The sequence below is a fragment of the Mesoplodon densirostris genome, chromosome 8, assembly GCF_025265405.1.
Source record: "Mesoplodon densirostris isolate mMesDen1 chromosome 8, mMesDen1 primary haplotype, whole genome shotgun sequence".
Classification (NCBI taxonomy): domain Eukaryota; kingdom Metazoa; phylum Chordata; class Mammalia; order Artiodactyla; family Ziphiidae; genus Mesoplodon; species Mesoplodon densirostris.
Window position 1 is genome coordinate 56,577,220 of NC_082668.1, and position 19,990 is coordinate 56,597,209.

Sequence of the window (19,990 nt, forward strand, 5' to 3'; positions counted from 1 at the left end):
ATTGCCTATCACAATCTGTTTTAAAAATGGAACGTTTAGGACTTCCCTGGTGGTGCAGTGGTTAAGAATCTGCCTGCCAGTGCAGGGGACACGAGTTTGAGCCCTGGTCTGGGAAGATCCCACATGCCACGGAGCAACTAAGCCCGTGCGCCATGACTACTGAGCCTGCACTTGAGCCCACAAGCCACAACTACTGAGCCCATGTGCCACAACTACAGGAGCCTATGCACCGCAACAGAGAGTAGCTCCCGTTTGCCGTAAGTAGAGAAAGCCTGCGCGCAGCAACGAAGAACCAATGCAGCCATAAATAAACAAACAAACAAAACCCGGAACGTTTTCATTACATTTAAGTAGAGAATCGCATGCAGAAATATGGTCAAGAAGGTTTTGTTTGCTTAACTTATGTGGAACCCAAACATCACATAACCAAGCTGGTGCAAATTTTCAACGCTTGATTTGGATGTTTTGAGTATGTCATCTGTTTCCCGCGTGGTATAACGTTGATTGTTCTCAATGTCTCAATTTGATCCCTATCCACTTCAACTGGTCTTCCCGACCGTGGAGCATCATCCAGCAAGAAATCTCCAACACGAAACTTCTCAAACCACTTTTGACGTGTTTGATCAGTCACAGCACCTTCTCCATACACTGCACAAATCTATTTTTTGCATTTCAGTTGCATTTTTACCTTTCTTGAAATAATAAAGCATAATATGCCAAAAATGTTGCTTTTTTTCTTCCATCTTCAATATTAAAATGGCTACACAAAGATTCACCAATTTTGCTAAGTCTTTTTTTAAATGCACACTGATACGACAGCTGTCACATACGATCTAACAAAATTGTTTCGAATGAAGTTAAAGAAAACTAAGTTGCTGCTAGAGCCATCTCATGGAAAAAAGTGAATGAACCTTTTGGCCGACCCAATAAATGGCTGCTTTATTCTTTGACAACTGCATTGATCACTTATCTAACTTCGTGTCTCCTTCAGGTGCTGCACTATCTGGCAGTACAGAAACCTGCAGACCTTGCTAGGCACCTGTTACCTTGTGTAATTCATGCAGCCATACTCAAGGTAAAGGAGGAAGGTAAATGTCTTATTTGATTAGTCATTAGTTCATTTACAAAATAAAAGATTTTGCCTAACTTATCTAATGATGGCTTTGATCTTTTTAAAAATAGAAAGTCTGGAAAACATTTCTTCAGTTAAGAAGATTATAAAGCAAATAATATCTCATTCCAGTAAAGTTTTGCACTTCCCCAATCCAGAAGACAAGAAATTGGAAGTAAGTCTGATCTTTCCAAGTGTTCTCTTCAGTTGGCAATAATTATTTTAAAGATGCATTTTTAAAAGGCTTTGCTTTTTTTTTTTTTTTTGCTGTCTTCCAATGTATGCCTCTCCCTTTTCGCACTGTTAGGAAATCATCCATCAAATTACTAATGTAGAAGCTATAATTGCTAGAGCCCGCTCACTGAAAGCCAAGTTTGGAACTGAGAAATGTGAACAAGAGGAGGAAAAGGAAGATCTTGAAAGGTAATTGCTATCTGATTAACTCATTTTTATCTGCAATAGGAAAAGCCACCACTCTCTTTAGAAAATTTTTGTAAAATATTGAGATTCTTTTGTAGTGTTCCTCTATTTTTTGTAACAAGCATTGGCTAGAGACAGAGAAATATTTGTTTATCATAGGATTTGACCTCTCCTGTATCTCTGAGTATTTGCCACGTGTTTCCATTCCTCCCACTTTTAAAACGAAGGCTTCCAGGTCTCTCTTTCTAGGAGTGTCCTTGTTTGCTCTTGGAGGAACTGGCTGTTTACTCTTTGTTACTTGCAGGGCCCCAGAGCTTTGCTTTCCACTCTCACTGTTCCTTAAGTACAGGCAGAGGTGTTCTGAAACTATTTCTGCTGAATATTCCTAGTTTTTACACAACATTTACTAAAGAGTTACTAAATCTTCTGAACAAGATTTATGATAGCAAATGTGCATATCCTCTGTGCTTTGTGAATGTGTTTTGAAAGAGTGACCAGATGGCCTCTCCATGATGAGGCAGATGATTGGGTCAGCCTTTTCCTCCTTCCAAGATTTGGACCATTTCGAAGGGAGCCTGTCAGTGTGGGTCCCTGTCCATTTTTGCCTGAGGTACTTTAAAGGGCGATGTTGTTTCAATAGGTTATAAAGTGTTTCCAAATTAGCTACTTGAGCAGCTTGAATTTGTTATAACTAAAATTTTCATCAGTCTTTCCATGAGAAATGGCATTATTGATGATAAATAATTAATATTATATGACAAGGCATTTGCTATAGCTTTTAACAAGCTCTTGTTTGAATATTATATCTTTTGTTGAAATTTTCGCCCAGCCTTCTTTGCTCTTGAAATTTCCTTCCTCTTAAATGAGAAGAATATGCTCTAATCACAGGAATTGTTTCTAAGATAGCAGTGAGTTAGTGAGCAGGTGGTGCAGAGTTGGTGGCTCTGTGCCTTCGACTCTCTTAGCTCCACCATACGTTGTCTGTGATATACTTGGAAGTAGAGTGTTTCCAGCACATAATGGCACAGCTTACAATTGAGACTTTGCCCAGCAAAACATGTATTTTAAGCGCACGCACACACACACACACGCACTCATACACCTTAAAAGAACAAAAATGAGAAATAAGGACCATTGCTTTGCTGTATAAATTAAACATGGTTTTTGTTGTTAAAAACATTTAAAAAATCTTTTATTTAGTGTAGCATCTTCTATAGTCTGAAAGAAATAGACTGAATATTTTTTCTTACACTTTGACAGAGATGGGCTTTTAAAAAAATTTACAAAAACAGTTGAAAGGCAGTAAGATTGTCATTTGAGTCGATTTTAATTCCAAATGTCGATCTGTCCTGTTAAAAAAATTTCCACTCCAGCCTTGGTGTAGGGTTCACCAGTATCATTTTGACGGTTTGTCCCCGAAATGAATCAGGGAGGATTGACCCAGTGTGAACTGAGCAGCTCGTTTTCTATCCTTTCATTACCTCTCTCTTCCAGGTTTGTGAGTTGCCTTTTGGAGCAACCTGAGGTGTTAGTTGTTGGTGCAGGAAGAGGACACGCTGGCAAGATCATTCACAAGCTGTTTGTGAATGCTCAGAGGGTATGTGAGATTCCTTATTGACTGTGTCATGATCTCTCCAGGCCTCTGCTCAGTAAGGTACTGTTTTGATTCCCACACATGGCCGATTCTATGGCTGCTAATAACAGGATTGGATTCGAACACTGAAGAAATAATGACTCTCAACAGTAACTTTTTAGTCTTTGAAATCCATCTGCTTTCTTACATGTTTAAATAAAATGATAAGTTTATTTTAGTACCTAAATTTCAGAAGTTAAAATGGCCTGAAATTCCTTGTTAACGAATCTGATAGGGACTTGTTTAGCAATGGCCAGTGCTGTGCTGTGGAAAAAATGTTTACTAGTTTCAAATTAGTTTAGTTTTACCAGTTTTAAACTCCATGTACTGCAATGGATTCACAACTTAGCTTGGAGTTAGTAAATCTAACTATTCTTATAATGGTGAAGAGATCTAACTTCAGAGGGTTCCTAAGAAGGAAGAGCAAGATTCAGAATTTTAGGACTATGGAAAACAGTCTTCAGCACAGAAAGAAAGCTCAATTTGAAAACTTTCCTGTGTCATTACCTCTACTGATAAAAGTTTTAAAAATCGTATAGTACCTCTGACATTCTAAAACTGTTCAGATTTGGATTTTTATGAGGATGGTATTAGTTATACTTTGGGTTGATTCTCTCTGTACTTATCTTGTTTACTGGTTAAGAGGAGCTGGTATTCTGTAGGTGATTCTCACATTAGGACTCATTAATATTAAAGATTCTGATAAAAGTATTTTGAAGTGTACTAAATACAGGCTGCCCCTTATGTAGCACTTTGATGACACTAGAATGGCCCAGTTTTGAAGGTATGATTCTCACAGTCAAATGAGAAAAGAATTTTCATGGGTTTACACATGGAATAGAAACTTCATAATCTCCTTTGAGTCGGTCTGGAGTGCATCGAATATATGAATTTGAACTTGAATATATTGAATTTGAATATATTCAAAATCATAGCCAAATATACTGATAGGAATTTTAGCAAGAACTAAAACCTGAGATTATTTATGAGGTGGCCCCCTAAATTTAAGGATTTCAAGTTAAAAACCAAGTATTTCTTTATAAATTAAAGTTCTAGAAAACAGTAGATGCTTACTTTGATTTATTTTGTTTTTCTCTCTGGCATGAAACCAAGTCTGTTTTCACATCCTATGATATATTTGCCAGTTTACTAGCCAGTGCTTATAAGCACATTTCCTTGTTAACACCAATATGAATTTTCCTTATACTGCAAAAATTCTTTCCTCATTTTTAAAAACCTGTGTGTTAAGAGGATTTAAAATCTGAAGTATTTATAAAATATTTTTAATGCTGAGAGTAGAACACTCTCATTGTTCTAAATACGTAAAAGCAAAATTATTTTCCCAATGTGGAAATAAGCTTTTCCCCTGAGACTGTAAGTAAAGTCTTACTGTAAAAATTTGGATAATACAGAGAATTATAATGAAAAATTAATGACACTGAAAAATGAATCACATTAATCTCACTACCCACTGGTGATCACTGTCAACATTTAACATCTAGTATATACAAATATATATATAAATATATGTAAATTTTACAAAATAGGATTATATTACATAGTTTACTTTGTTCTTATTTTCCACTTAATGTAATTATCCTTCTACATTAGTAAGTATAAGAGTGTATCATCGTTCTTTCCCTGGAAAACACAGATTTATTAAAACTTATTTTACTATGTTTTTCCAACAAGGTCATAATAAATGCATATTAAATTCCAAAAAAAAAAAAAAGAGTGTATCATCTTTTCACTGGGCTCATTGTATAGCTAATCCCCTTTAATGGATACTGAAATTGTACATTCATCCCACATTATATAATTTTAAAATATTTTAAACTTTCAAACCTTGAAGTGAATGTTTTTAGGGAACTGGCAGACTGTAATCCATATAACAAGCACCTGGTTGGTACATTTTTAAACTCACCTCTTAAATATCTGGCTAATTAATAGAAACCATTCAAATTTATTCACATAATTTTTCATAATTGATACTTTATATCAATTCTATTAAATCAAGATTTTAACTTTTTTAAGGTTATAAAATTTCACTGAAAATATTTTATAGCCTACAGTAATTTTACATATTTAGAACTTTTCCTTAAAATCATACATTTTAATAAACTTTCATCATGATTTTATGTGTCAGTGATATATCCATATTTAAATGGAATTCACCAAACAGACCACTGATTGGATTTTGCCTTAGTCTTTCTAAATTGAATAAGTCAGACATCTAGTCTTAAATTCATTGGGTTATCTATTTTTCAAGACATGAGTACTTTTTTTAGTATCTTAATCTTTGGGAAAAGAACTAGATTTTTGCTGAATCATTTCCCCATTAAGTGACACTCTGTACGTTGCCTCTTGAGCCATCAGATGCATGAGTAGTGAGGTTTGTCTGCTCAGTTGGACGGCTAGGTGTGTTGTATGTGGTGTGTTGTTGTCTTGATATTCTTTTGATAGGATCATGTTCCTTAACGTAGTGCATGCTGTCTCTGAAATAATCTTGAAATCTCTTGTCTAGCTCTTTTTAAACCATCTTGCTTGTTTCCCTTTCATCACTGTTCTTTTCTCACCCTTTCTCAAGCTGACTGAATCTTCTGATGAGGTAACAAAATAGCCTTTGTCCCTCATAGTTCCTTGTTCCTTCCCATCCCTCTAACTTCATAAGGTCATTAAGACTAACCAACCACCTCTTTAACAGTCTGGGTTTGGCATACCTTTCTTGCTGGTGTTTAGCATAACATGATTTCATATTTCCATTGCCAAAACAATTATTTTTTTCCAAGTTGATGGTATTGTGAAAGAAACATAGTGATCAGAGTTAAAATGAAAGCTCTAGTTGAATATGTATTTTATTCAATTTTAATGAAAAAGTAGATGCCTTTAATATTGAGAACTTCTCTTTTGTGGCCACTGCTACATTTCATGGACCTCTGTCACTTCCGCATTACATTAGTCACCCACCCAGCAAACAAAACCAGTGTCCTCAGTTTTAATTTGACAAATGAACCTTAAACAGAATTGAAAGAATCGATACAAAAATCATCTTTCCAGACTCTGGAGAGCAGCAGTTCCTTACTGGACTGAGGACATCAGACTTGGACTTGGGTCATTGCTAGAAGAAATGTATAGAAACCAGCACAACTCCATTGTCCCTCTTCATCAGATGTCTGAATATGGCCCTCACTTTCCAAAGCCGATTGCCTGGCAGTCGTTATCTTCTGTCTGTGTCACCAGTTTATTTGTAATCTCTGGCTGCTCATGCAGTGTTTCAAGCTTCTTGCATTTTCTGTGTTGTGATTTTTGAGCAATCATAACATAACTGACTGCATTACTGAGTAACGTAGAACATTTTTATGTATTTATCATGCTTATTCATCTGTCCTTCAAAATGATCTGAGTTTAGTGTTCGGCCTGCTCTTGAACTAGCATGTGATTCTCTTCAAGGCTGCAGCCATGGCTCCGCCGGAGGAGGATCTGAAGAGGATGGTCCCCCCAGAAGAGAGGAGGCAGAACCTGGCGGCAGACTTCCCACCTGCTGCGGGCCGGGAGCTCATCTTGCGCACGACCGTGCCCCGCCCCGCTCCCTACTCCCGGGCTCTGCCTCAGCGCATGTACAGTGTCCTCACCAAAGAGGATTTCAGACTTGCAGGTGCCTTTTCATCAGATACCTCCTTCTTCTAATCCTTCTAGAGTTCCCTCATTTGTGGCTTCACAGACAGTGCTAACCCCTTCTGTGGGAAGGAGGTTGTGCCAGTCAGAACCTGAGAGGCCATGAAGAGGACCTGTCCAGTTTGGTGATCAAGAATCATACCAGCATCTGAGAGACTTTCCACTGGGCTCTCTAGGGTCTTGTGGGGACAGAGGAGTGGGCTTCAGCTATTGAAAGATTTCTTCCCCGAAGAGACGGCCCTTGTTGTTTAGGGGATTGGGGGGGCCCAAAACAACAGCAGGAGTTTTGTGTACTCCCTCCAGCAGGATTGTGTTCATTTCTTCTTTTCTGTGACTATCCCTTAGGCTATTGCCCTGCATTCATAGTCTCTGTAAACACTTATTATATTTATTAGTATCAAGTATGCAAAGTAGAGTTCCAGTTAACTCAGATTTCTGGATATTTTGGTGGTAGCTTCTACTCCCAGAATCTATTTTTAAAATACTAAATGACATTCTGTCTATTCAATCACCTGGTGGCCATCTTTACTGTACTAATTGACTTTTGATGAGCATTTTGAATATTCTAGGAGAAAGCCTGGAATTTCACATAGTCTGTGTTTTTCCATGTAACTGTGACTTAAATGTATTCCTTCCGATAAAAAAATATATATTAAATGTCACTGCAAATTAGTTTTATATCTCTCGTAAGGTTTGTTTCTCTGACTTGTTTAGTCTTTGGTTGCCCTGGAAGATAGCACCCTGCAGATCGTTGTTCTCTCTCTTGCTGTACAATGTGCATTCCTTTTTTTGTGGTTGCTTGCAGTATTTAATGAAGCAGAGATGAGCACATGCTAAAAATATAGCCTCTGAACGTAGAGATTATCATGAAGGTAGTATAATTTGGCATATGTGCTAATGTAATGAATAGAGATTACTTCAGTGAACTGTTTTGCTTTTGTATTATAGTTAAAATGAAATAATCGATGGGGGATGTGTAGCACCCAGCATAAGGATAACAACAACATATTTCTAGTTATTTGATGATCAAGATTTATCAAGTCTGTGTTGCTATGTGGCCTCTGTTCAGTAATCTTAAATCTATTTTTAGACCTAAAATTCCCACTTTAATCCAAAGTAAATGATTGTACTGAAGCATAGACCTTGCCTATGTAACTTTAAAGAATTAATAGAGCTCTGTAAACCCTATGTTATATTATTTTCGTTAAAAAATGTAAATGTGTGTGTACATATATGTATATATATGCATATATATATATATATATGTATGTATGTATGTATGTATGTATGAAGTATAGGAGGCTCTAGCTGATTACCTCCTGGCCTTCACAGCGCTCTTTGGGATGCTGGATTTGACTGTTGCTGGTAAACCACACAGTGCGGCCTGAGGACTGAGCGCAGTACCAAGGAGAAACATACCTTTCAAGGACAGCATTTGTCTGCTTTCTAATGAGGAAGTTAATAACAAAAAACATTTTTCAAAGAGAGGTTGGACTTTAAAAAGGTGTTGTGAATCTAATAAAAGGGAAGGTGTTGCTTTCTCTGGCTAATTTTCTCTTCTTTTCTCCCCTCCAGTGGGCATTTTGTTCTTATTTCAGTTAGTTTTATGCTGTCTCAGATTTTCCTAAATATTTGCAGCCTGCTGATTCTTGCAGGGATCTCAAGAACACTTTGTGCCTTTTTTAATGACATTATCCGACTTTACTTTTATTATAGTTATGTGTTTGCTGATTTTAAGATATTTTTAAGTACCTACTTCGTATCAGGTACTGTACTAGGCAATGAAGGTTAAACAGAAACTGAATATACTCCCTCCTTTCAGTGACCTTCCCATCAGGTAGGGAAGACTGAGGTAACATTGCTATAAAATGGAGAGTGCAGTCAACTTGACGGTATGAACTGGAGGTCCAGTGTTTATTTAGTAATTCATTCATTCATTCATTTGTTGGTAGTGGAGACTAATACATGCAGTAATAATGAATATAGGACTTCCCTGGTGGCGCAGTGGTTAAGAAGCCGCCTGCCAACACAGGGGAAATGGGTTGGAGCCCTGGTCCAGGAAGATCCCACATGCCGCGGAGCAGCTAAGCCTGTGCACCACAGCTACTGAGCCTGCGCTCTAGAGCCTGCATGCCACAACTACTGAGCCCGCGTGCCTAGAGCCCATGCTCTGCAGCAAAGAGAAGCCACTGCAGTGAGAAGCCCGCACACCACAACAAAGTAGCTCCCGCTCGCCACAGCAAGAGAGAGCCTGCACGCAGCAATGAAGACCCAACACAGCCAAAAGTAAATAAATAAATTTGTTTTTTAAAAAATAGTGAATATGAGGGGTTATGGGAGAGGTTTTTCAGTCAGGCTTTAGGGATCAGGGAAATCTTTCTAGTGGAGTTGATTTCTAGATTGAGAGCAGGAGGTAAGTAGGAGCTGAGGTGGGAAGTATGGAAAATTGCAAAGAAGAACCACAGTTACTTCCCTGTCCCTGTACGCTTGCCCTAATTGTGATTGTGCCGCTGCTCCCATGAAGTGGAGTTTATTTTTCCAGCCCTTGAATCTGGACTTAGCCGTGTCTGTCTTTGGTCTATGGGGTGTTAGCAAGCGTGACACAGGCAGAGACTTGAAAAGTATTTGCACGTTGAGGCTTGCCTTCTCTTCCTCCTGGGAACTGTGAGACATGCAAAGAAGCCTGCAGAAGGGAGAGAGAGTTGGGGTGGTGTGTTACACTGCAAAAATGAACTGATACAGGAGGGCGTAGGAAGATTGTTATGGGTAGAGAACACAGAATGTGCAAAAAACTCAGGAGCAAAGGAAAATGTATCTTCGGAGAATAGCCAGCATTTCAGTTTGGCTGGGTGAGGTACCCAGAGTAGAAAGAGGCAAGATGTGAAGATGGTGAGGTCACTGAAGTGAGATGAGGAAGTTCTGGGTAAACCACAGCAAGAAGTTTGGGCTGTGTCTTTGAGGCACTGATGAGTCAAGAGTTTGAAGCAAGGGAGTGACGTGGTGGGTTTTAGACCACACTAAATGGATTGGAGAGGCTAAGAAGTATTTACACATCCTAGATCTGGTACTAAATTGGAAAGTAGCAATTATATCATCAGTGGTTTTTTCCCCCTCCTTTGTGCTTTGTAACATGTTGCAGAGAGCCTGACAAGTGCTTGTGGAACCAACAGGAAGTGTCCTCACATTGGCCCTCCCACTTTATGTGTCCCTATACCACCATAGTAATCCAGATTTTTCTTCAGGATGGTATTTTTAAAACTAAGCATTTATTTTTATATTCCATTCATTAGTTCAGCAGACGTTTATTGAATGCCAGCTATGTGCCAGGTACTGTCCTCGGCGATGGGGATACAGCAGTGAACAGGACAGGCAAAAGGCCCTCATGGCGTTTACATCAAGGGATAAGTATGATCAAGTTACCTGAGTCGGGGGAGAGTGGTTTATGGACAGGTGATAAAGGAAGGCCTGTGAGGCAGTGACATTGAGCAGAGACCTGAATGAAGTGAGGGAGCCGGCCTTGTGGGCGCCTGGGAGATGACCCCAGATGGGATAGAAAATGGCAGACGTACGAGTAAACGTGGTATGTCGGAGGTGCCGAGAAAAGGCCAGAGTGGCCAGGGAGTAGAGTAGGGGAGGGAAAGGGGTGAAGAAAAGAAAGGTGGGCAAACGTGCAAAGACCAGATCACACTAGACATCAGCAGCTGGGATTTGTTTTCTTGATTGAAAGGGAAAGCCAGTGGAGAATTTTGAAGGGGGTGGGCGGGTGGGGCATGGTGTCATGATCTGACATTTGGAAACTCTTCACTCTGGCTGCTGTGTGGAGAATACACTGCAGAGGCAGGGGTGCAAGCAGTGAAACTAGTAGGAGTGTTGATGGTTTGCACTGGAGTGGTAGCAGTGGAGGGGGTAAAAGGTGATCAGATTTGGTACACGTTTTGGAAGCAGAAAGCACAGACTATGCTGACGGAATTACTGAGGGTATGAGAAAGAGTCAAGGGTGAGTTGGAAGTTTGGGGCCTGAGTAACTGAGTGACGCTGTCACATACTGAGATATGGGGAAGGCTGAGGAAGAGCAGGTTTGCAGGGAGGATGCGAATAAAGATTTGGAGTTAGGACATGCTAACTCTGAGCTAACAATTAGATCTACCTGGGGGAGCCAGTGTCTGGGGTGGCCGCAGTGGCTCCCCGTCTCCTCCCTCCTGGTATTCACACCCTTGTGTAGTCTCCACCCCAAAATTGTACCAGAGCTGGGCTTTGTGGTGAACAGAACACGGAAAAAGTATTGGTGTGTCACTCCCAAGATTAGGTTAGGAAACACATCAGTCTCAGAGTGGCTTTCTCTCTCGGATCACTCACTCTGGGGGAAGTCGACTGCCAGGTCACAACCCTAGGGAGAGGCCCACATCCTGAGGAATGGGGGCTCCTGCCAGAAGCCATGTGAGCTTGGACGTGGATTCTCCCCAGTCTCAGAAGACTGCAGCCTCCTGAGGAACCTTGCACCAGAACTGCCAGGCTAAGCTGCTCGTGGTTTGCCGACCCTCAGAAACCGTGAGAGAATGTTTGTTATTTTAAGCTTCTGAATTTGGGGGCCATTTGTTATCCAGCAATAGATAATTAATACAGTTAGAAGTGATTGTGTAAGTTTGGAGTTTAAGGAAAAGGTTAGGGCTTGTGCTATAAATTGGGAAATTTAGATACAGACAGTACTAAAGCCATAGGACAGTATGAGACCACTCAGAAGTGAACACAATGCAAAGAGATGGTCTGGGGATTGAACCAGATATCAGGAAGAGGAGGAGGACGGCCAGAGGACACAGAGAAGGAGTAACCACTGATGTAGAAGGAATACCAGAAGTGTGATGTTCTAGGAGTCAAGGAAAAAAAAATTGAAGGAGGGAGTTGATCAACTGGGTCAAATGCCATTGAGACACTGAGTAAGATGCGGCCTAAGCACTGACTGGTGCATACCTGTGCTTGCAGAGTAACAAATGCAGTCAGAGAGGTAATACAATTCTTACTGGGCAAGAACAGAGGTGACCACCAGGAGGGAAGATTCGTGTCCCCTCCAGCCAGTGGTGCACTTAACACTTCCGCCCTAAACCAGATGGGGTTTTGGTTGCTGTGTACTCTTCCTTGCCAGGAACTGGAGGACAGGGGGTGGGTGCAGGAGGGTAGGATGAGAGAGAGGGCAAGAGCATGAAGCCAGTTCAATCTGTTTCAAGCCAACTGTAACCCACTCTTGCTGTCTGCGCCTTTCTTCTGGGCATGCAGGGTAATGGATAGGACTTGGCATTCAGCAAACAGTGAACGAATGAATGCACCTCAGTGGCAAAACTTGTGTTTGAATCTTCTCAACTCAATTTCTTTGTCACTGGGCACCATAAAACCAGAGTGTCGCAGGATATTAGCTCCTGAAAGCCAAAGGCTGCTGCCAGCATTTCTCTAGCTCTGAGAAGTGGAGCTTGGCATCAGCCTGTGAAAGTGGGCTGGCCTAATTCTTGAAATACAAAATAAAGCTAGTTCATATTAACACAACTTCTTTGCCAGCAGTTTTTCCCCTGGGAGCTTGTGATGTCTGACTGGTGGTCGTGGATAAATTCCCCAATGAAGGCTGGCAACTGCAGGGATCATTCCTGGGCTGAGCTTACCTGCCAAGGAAGGCAGCCGGACCGAAGGCCCCTACTTGGCCCCTACCTGGAGAGGACAGGAATGTGGCTCAGTCTCTGATTGGGTCTCTGGGGACGTGCCCCTCTCGTCCCCTCCCCGAGGCCAACCTCGGCAGTTCCTGGCGGAGATCGTAATGTCGACTCAGAGGCACATTTCCCTCTGCTGCTTTGTGGCTGAGTGAGCCTCTCAAAGGAAGGTACATATATCTGCCCTATCAGGTTGAAAAAAAAAAAGCTGGATTTTTTTTTTCATGCAAAACCATGATAGAATGTTTATTTTTTGTTTAAGTTTGCAGGTTTGTCTCCATCTTTGTCCCAGAATAAGGTAGACGAATGGCCTGTGAGGGAGCCATGTGCTGCAGATGCTGTTAGTTGGCTTCAAAGCTGGTGAGTTGACCGTCTGTAGTACTGAGCAGGCCTGTGATAAAAAGTATTTCCCAGGCGAGAAAAAGAGAATTCGCCACTGTATTAGTTTCCTAAGGCTGTGGTAACAAAGTATCAAAACCTGGGTGGCATAAAAATGGCAGAAATTTATTGTCTCACAGTTCTGGAGGCTCCAAGTTGGAAATCAAGGTGTTGGCAGGACGGTGCTCCCTCTGAAACGTGTAGGCAAGGAGCCTGCCTTGCCTGTTTCTAGCTGCTGGTGGTTGCTGGCATCCTTGTTCCTTGGCTCCCAGCTGCAGCGCTTCTGTCTGCCTCTGTCATCACATGGCAGAGTGTCCCTCCACCCCACCGTGAGTCTGTGTCTGTTTTTTTTTGACACCAGCCATCCTGCTCCAGTATGACCTCATCTGAACTAGTTACCTCTGCAGTGACCTTATTTCCAAACAAGGTCACGGTCTGACGTACTGGGGTTAGGACTTCAACGTATCTTACTTTTTTGGACAGGCGCTGGGGTCGCAGTTCAACCCCTAAAAGCGTCGTTCAAAAGCCATCCAGATGGATATGTGCCCCTCTAGTTGCCGGTAGGCCCTGGGCCTGATGGCAGAAGCACAGGCCTGGCTCAGGAGAGATCAAATCCCAGCTTTTATCAGCCACAAGACGCCAAACCTCTTCCTCTGCAAGATGGGGTGTTACAAAAACTAAACAAGATAATACCTGAAAAGTGCCCAGCATGCTCCAGGTACTTAGCTGTACTAAGTGGCCCAGCTGTGGATGAATGACCGCTTAGCTGTTGGCTACAAGCTCTGGTTTTCACGTGAGGACATGTCCAGCAGCCGGTGTTCATAGAGATGATGCAACAAGAGAGGGACTTAGAAATCTCCTACCCTCTCATCAAACGAGTGGTTTTCTTTTGATTCCTTTACCCCTCCTTGGCTCCCGGCTCCGTAGAGGAAGTTACAGTTAAAGGCTGAGTGGACTTTATCGAGGCGGAGGGCTGGGGCAGGAACCTGGGAAGAGTCCTGGCTTGTTCCAGGCTGCAGGCTTATCTGCAGAGGCTCCCAGTGCCGATGCTGGTGTGGCCAGAGCAGAGAGGGAAGTGGCGGCCGGTTCAGCACTTCACATGCCCCTTTGGGGAGTTTGGAGCTTGTTGAGTGAGAACAGAGAAGCTCTGGAAGGTTTTCAGTAGAGGAACAGAGGCACAAGACGGGACTCACCCGTCAGGAACTAGAGTGGTCGCCATGGTGGTCCCCGCATGAGATGGCAGTGGCCTTGACCACGGCAATGGTGAGGGGGTGAGAGATTCAGCAAGCGACACTGGCAGGACTTGGAGAAGCCGGGGCGGTGGGCAGTGAAAGCCGGGGTGAGTCTGGACGCCCTGCTCTGACCCCTGAGGGGCAGCGGCTCTGCTGGGAGAGGGACCCGTGGCTCGTAACCAGCCACCTGCCGGCGCGATAGCCTCCAGCGAGGGTACCCGGCTGGGCGCTCCAGTGCAACCTGCACCCTGTCTGTCACCTGACAGGATGGGATGCAGTCTCACGAGGGAGCCCAGTGCTCCCAGCGTCTGGGAGCCCCAGTCTTACCGCTGGCTGATGACGGGGGAGGGAGTGTGCACTGCGCGACTTACCTTTCCTTGAGCGGCCTCCACTACAAACGCTTGTCAGGACGCTGACCTGGGCTCCCTCCGTAGTCACATGACTAATCAGTGATATGTCATGTGGATCAGAACTTTCCTCAAGTTCTTCAGCCATTTGACAGTTTGAGTAAATAATGACTTGTCAGTGCTATTTATTCACATTCCTCTTTCTGAGCCCTGTTTTTGGCCCAGAACACTCTTTATTTTTGTCCGTGTTACATAATGAGGGAACGGCATTCTTAGTAACCCACTGTCACTCCTGTGTTATCTTGCCTACATGAAAAAAGGAAATATTTTTAGAGTGTGAATTTCCCAAACGTCCTCTACTATTCTGGGACTGAAGGCATAACGTCATGGCGGGAGGGTGGTGTGGGGAGAGGGCCCGGTCATCTCCTGTTTGGCCGGGGCTGACCCCTGGGCCTCAGGAACTGGCTGGACATCCTGCCTGCCACATCCTGCCCCAGCTAAGTGGCGGAGGCTCCTCTCTGCCCAGGGTTTTACGTGTTCAGCAGCGGATTCAGGAGCCTAGGAATAATCTTAATTGATATTCTTCATTCCTATTGTTTCAGGATATTCAAAAGAGGGGTCAGGGGGGAATGAACACAAGCAGTGAACCCCTCTTCTTAAGCACACAAGTGACAGGCTCATCCCCTATGTGGGGGGTGCCTGTCAAACTGGGGAGGCAAAAGTGCCTTGCATAAGTTTGAAAGGCTCCTTCCTGGCCGGCCATCGGGAGGCTTCCCTGAAATGGGTGTGATGGGGCCAGTGAAGTCCCAACAGGATGGGCTCGGCTGAGCCAGAGAACGTCTATAAAAGCAAATCTGGGGGCTGCCCTGGGGGCGCAGTGGTTAAGAATCCGCCTGCCAATGCAGGGGACACGGGTTCGAGCCCTGGTCCGGGAAGATCCCACATGCCGCGGAGCAACTAAGCCCGTGCGCCACAGCTACTGAGCCTGCACTCTAGAGCCTGCGAACCACAAGTACTGAGCCCGTGAGCCACAACTACTGAAGCCTGTGTGCCTAGAGCCCGTGCTACGCAACAAGAGAAGCCACCGCAATGAGAACCCCTCACACTGCAACGAAGATTAGCCCCCGCTCGCCGCAACTAGAGAAGAGCCCGTGCGCAGCAATGAAGACCCAACACAGCCAAAAAAAAAAAAAAATTGTCCAAAGAGCCTGGGCATTTCAGGTCTTGCCAATCTGGCTGGAGAGCCAGACATGTTTCCTTCCTGTGTTTATGGGATTCCCCAACAGCGTCCTGGTTGAAAACCACTTCTGGAAGCTGGTGCACAACCACCTGTGGGGAAAGTTGACCCACCTCTAGGCGGGGAGGAGTCGAGACGGACCTCCCTGGGCTGTAATGGGAACAGTTAACCCAGCAAGTCCTGTGGGAGAGTCAGGAGACAGGGACCCCCCCACCACCACCACTGAGAAGTCATCTGAAACCTTTGCAAATGGCCACATTATACGTGATCTTAGGGCAGATCATCTCCCACAGTTAAATAAGCTACTCCAGAGTTTCTCAAACATGAACAATGTACGGTGCCTCTTAAAGGACCAGCTTCTTGCAGACCCTGGCATTTGCTTTTGGCTCACTTAGCAGCGCTGTGATAGTAATCTCAACTGGGGATGTAGGCACCCCAGTCTTCAGAGGAGCCAGAACAGCTGGTAGCCATCGCTTAGATTATCACTGAACTGAAAAAACTTTTAAAAGGATCAGAGAACTCAAAGACCCCAGAGACTACATTCTCAGACCCTGTGGTGGGAGAAAGGCCTGTGCAACCTGTGGGACGTGGCAGAGAGCCACTTCCAGGTGGAAATACAGCACATTAGCTTAATACTCACAGTCCTGTGAAAAATGAGCAACACCCAGCTGAAACTACACATCCTCTCCAAGGGTTTACTGCACACAAGATGTTCCTGGCCTGAAGAAGTATACTTAGGCCCATGGGTGTAGGTGTTCTCCTAGCCCTCCTCCCACCTCTGTGGAGAGGACAGTTCTAGGTTTGTCTATGACCATCATATGTACTCTCAGGGTTAGTGATGGGAGGAGCTGTGCAGGGTGGAAGCAGCTAGTCTGTGAGAGCTGAAGGGCCTGGCCAGATGCATGGGAAGGTCAAAGGTTCAGTCCACATGTGTGTCTCGGGTGCAGCATGAGGTAGCCATGATGTGTGGTCACTAGGCTGATGCACAGATTTGAATCATTCCTGGAAGTAAGAAGGCTAGTGGGTGACTCTAGCTGACCACCCAGCATCTGCCTCTCCGTGTTCACGTAGGTTCCATGAGAAAAACTGGCTCTGTAAAGAAAAAAAGCTAGAGAGGGAAGAGATTTAGTAAAAGGGTGACTAGGTGTTTTTGTCCCCCTGGAATTCATATGTTGAAATCCCAATCCCCAGTGTGATGGTATTAGAAGGTGGGGTCCTTTGAAAGGTGATTAGGTCATGAGGGTGGAACCCTAACAAATGGGATTAGTGTTCTTATAAAAGAGACCCCAGAGAGCTCTCCCCCTCTTCCTGCCGTATAAGGACACAGTGAAAACTCAGCAGATGGTGTCCCAAAAGAGGGCCTTCACTAGAACTTGGCCATGGTGGCACCATGATCTCAGATTTCCAGCCTCCAGAACCGTGAGAAATAGATTTCTCTTGTTGATAAGCCACCCAGTTTAGGTATTTTGTTATAGCAGCTTGAGCTAAGACAGGCTGGCTTTAAAATAAAGAGTGTTTTTCAAATTTTTGGTTGGTTAATGATGTAGTTAAACACAATGAATATAATACAGCATTAGTGGCAGAACTTTATAAATGACTTCAGGCTTATATTTACAACATCATTAAAGGTCACATATTTTTCAATTTCATGTGGAAAAGTATTGGTTAGAGGGATGCAGTTGGGTTCTTTTGGTTGTAAGCAGTAAAGGCCAGAAGTAAGGATTCATGGGGAGCAGTGAGGGCCATGAAATGAAACTGAGCCATCATAGGCCTGACCACATGGAGTCTAGAGTCTGGGGTTTCGGATTTGGGTCAGCTCTAGAGAATCTTTGCAGCAGGAATTCCTGGCTTCTCACCCTAGTGTATGACCGTGAATGTGACTTGGCTCCGAGTAACTGTCTGTCTGTCCCTGTACCAGCTGGCTTCCTCCTCTTGTCCAGTTTGATTCCTCTGGACTTTCCACTTGCGCAGGGTCCATGGCAACTTCTCCACCTTCTACATCACCACTTTTCAGTACCACCTTCTGTTGATAACTAGCTTGGTCTTTCACTTTTCCAGTTCCATAGAGAAGCATCCAATCAGTCCACTTCACCTTTTCATCCAGCCTGTTAGGCATAATTTGTGGGCCAGCCTTGGGTTGTCCCTTCAGCTGTGGTGAGAGATGTTCATGGATATCACATGCTTACTGCCCCCTTAGGAGGGTCATGAACCAGAAAGAATCCTTTAGAAGATGGTGTGGCTGTAACTCCAGCATGGTCGGGTTTATGATTTTAGTTATTCCTGAAGGTTTCTTTTTTTTTTTTTTTTTCGGTATGCGGGCCTCTCACTGCTGTGGCCTCCCCCGTTGCGGAGCACAGGCTCCGGACGCGCAGGCTCCGGACGCGCAGGCTCAGCGGCCATGGCTCACGGGCCCAGCCGCTCCGCGGCATATGGGATCCTCCCAGACCGGGGCACGAACCCGTATCCCCTGCATCGGCAGGCGGACTCTCAACCACTTGCGCCACCAGGGAGGCCCCCCTGAAGGTTTCTATTTAACTTTTTTTTTTTTTGGAAACTTAGAAAGTTGCAAGAATAGTACAAAGAAATCCTGTAAATCCTTTACCCAGACTCACCCATTGTAAATATTTTGCCATTTTGGTTTTCTAGGCCAAGTTATCTGTGTTAGATAGAAATTATGAATCCCCCATCCCCCTTCCCTTCTGCCCACCTTAACGTTTCCTCCCCACTGCATTCTGATGGAGAGAAATGACAAAAGCCATGTGTGGTCAATTCTCAGGAAAGAACTTGTCAGAACAGTCACGGAGCTGATTTAGGAAATATATTTTCAAATTTGAATCCTCCTTATTAGATGCTATAGTGATCTAGTGATATTTTTATTATGTATGACAAAATCAGTGCAATTAAAGTTTAAGGAAAGCTAAAGAAAATGGCATCCTAGATACTCTGAAAAACCATACCCATAGCAACTGAAATTCTGGATCCTAATCCAGTGGGCATTTTGAAAAAAGAAGGAACTGAAAGCCCTTCAGTAAAGAACAGAAGGTAAAGCCAAACCAAACTTAACTTCACAAATCTCCTTTTTTTATAAGGTGAGAGTCTAGAGCTGGGTTGTTCAATATAGTGGCCATTGCCACCTATGGCTGCTGAGCACTTGAAACATGGCTACTCCAACAGAGGAGCTGAGTTTTAAATTGTGTTAAATTTAATTAATTTAAATTTATATTGAGAAACTGAAGCAATATAAAATATTTTTCTGTTAAACACATTTTTGTTTTGGTAGTACAACATTTCAAACTGTTGAAAATTTACCATCTGAATTGATGTTCTCTAAGTATGAAATAATACACACTTTTGAAGATGGTATAAAATTTTTTATGTTGATTACATAGAGACTAATCCTGTTTTTGATACACTAGGTTAAATATATTGTTAAAGTACTTATCTGTTTCTTTTTGCTTTATTAAGTGGTTACTGGGAAATTTTAAGCTACATATATGGAGTGACATCAGGGAAGATGGTAGAATAGGAAGTGCCAGGAGTCCATCTCCCTACCTAGACAACTATATTGGCGGAATCTGCCTGATGTGACTCTTCTAGAGCTCCGCAGTCTATTCAAAAGTTGCAACTTCCAGGGGAAGCCCTGACAGTAAATTGTGGTTAATTTTGGTTAATTTCACCTCTTAGCACATCAGTGGCTCCCCGTCAACCACTACCATCCCCCCACCACAGGCAGCCATGCACATGTACTTGTAGTAGCCTGTGCACAGCTTATGGGAGCCAGGGTGAACAGCAAGGACCTTGTCCTCCAAATATCAGGGATCTGCATTCTGATTGCTGCTTCTGACTGCAGAGATACAGACACTGTGGTGGGCAGCCATTGTTCCAGTCCCACCATCTGAAGAGACTTACAGGGGATTTAAAGACCCAGAGCTTATCTCTTCCCTCATTCATTATTCCCTTTCTCCCCTTTTGGGCACTAGACATTTAAGGACTAGGACATTCAAAACCAACTGAATATCCATAGAAAGTCACTGTGTATTGAATATCCATAGAAAGTCACTGTGTATACCCAGGGAAAGGTGCAGGCTCAGAAAAGAGAGGAGAAGACCCTGACTTTATACCTCAGGCTAATCCTTGGCACAAAGGTACCAAACAACAACAACAAAAACAACAACAACATCAGTAAACCCTGGAGCAGGCAGAGAATCTGATTTCCAGAGTTACCAGTATAATCCAAATGTCTGATTTTCAACAAAATATCACA

The 19,990-nt window shown here is 43.3% G+C and overlaps 1 protein-coding gene across 2 annotated transcripts in view; it reads left to right on the top strand.

The window, feature by feature from the left end:
- Positions 1 to 8,378, top strand: part of RAB3GAP1 (RAB3 GTPase activating protein catalytic subunit 1) — a 126,026-nt gene extending 117,648 nt beyond the window's left edge. For both annotated transcript variants that reach the window (XM_060105909.1, XM_060105910.1), the window contains 5 exons: positions 992 to 1,088; positions 1,183 to 1,286; positions 1,419 to 1,534; positions 3,026 to 3,128; positions 6,615 to 8,378. In XM_060105909.1, coding sequence (XP_059961892.1) covers positions 992 to 1,088; positions 1,183 to 1,286; positions 1,419 to 1,534; positions 3,026 to 3,128; positions 6,615 to 6,851 — 657 coding nt within the window. In that variant the 3' untranslated portion in view covers positions 6,852 to 8,378. The remainder of the gene's footprint in view (positions 1 to 991; positions 1,089 to 1,182; positions 1,287 to 1,418; positions 1,535 to 3,025; positions 3,129 to 6,614) is intronic.
- The last annotated feature ends 11,612 nt before the right edge of the window (positions 8,379 to 19,990 follow it).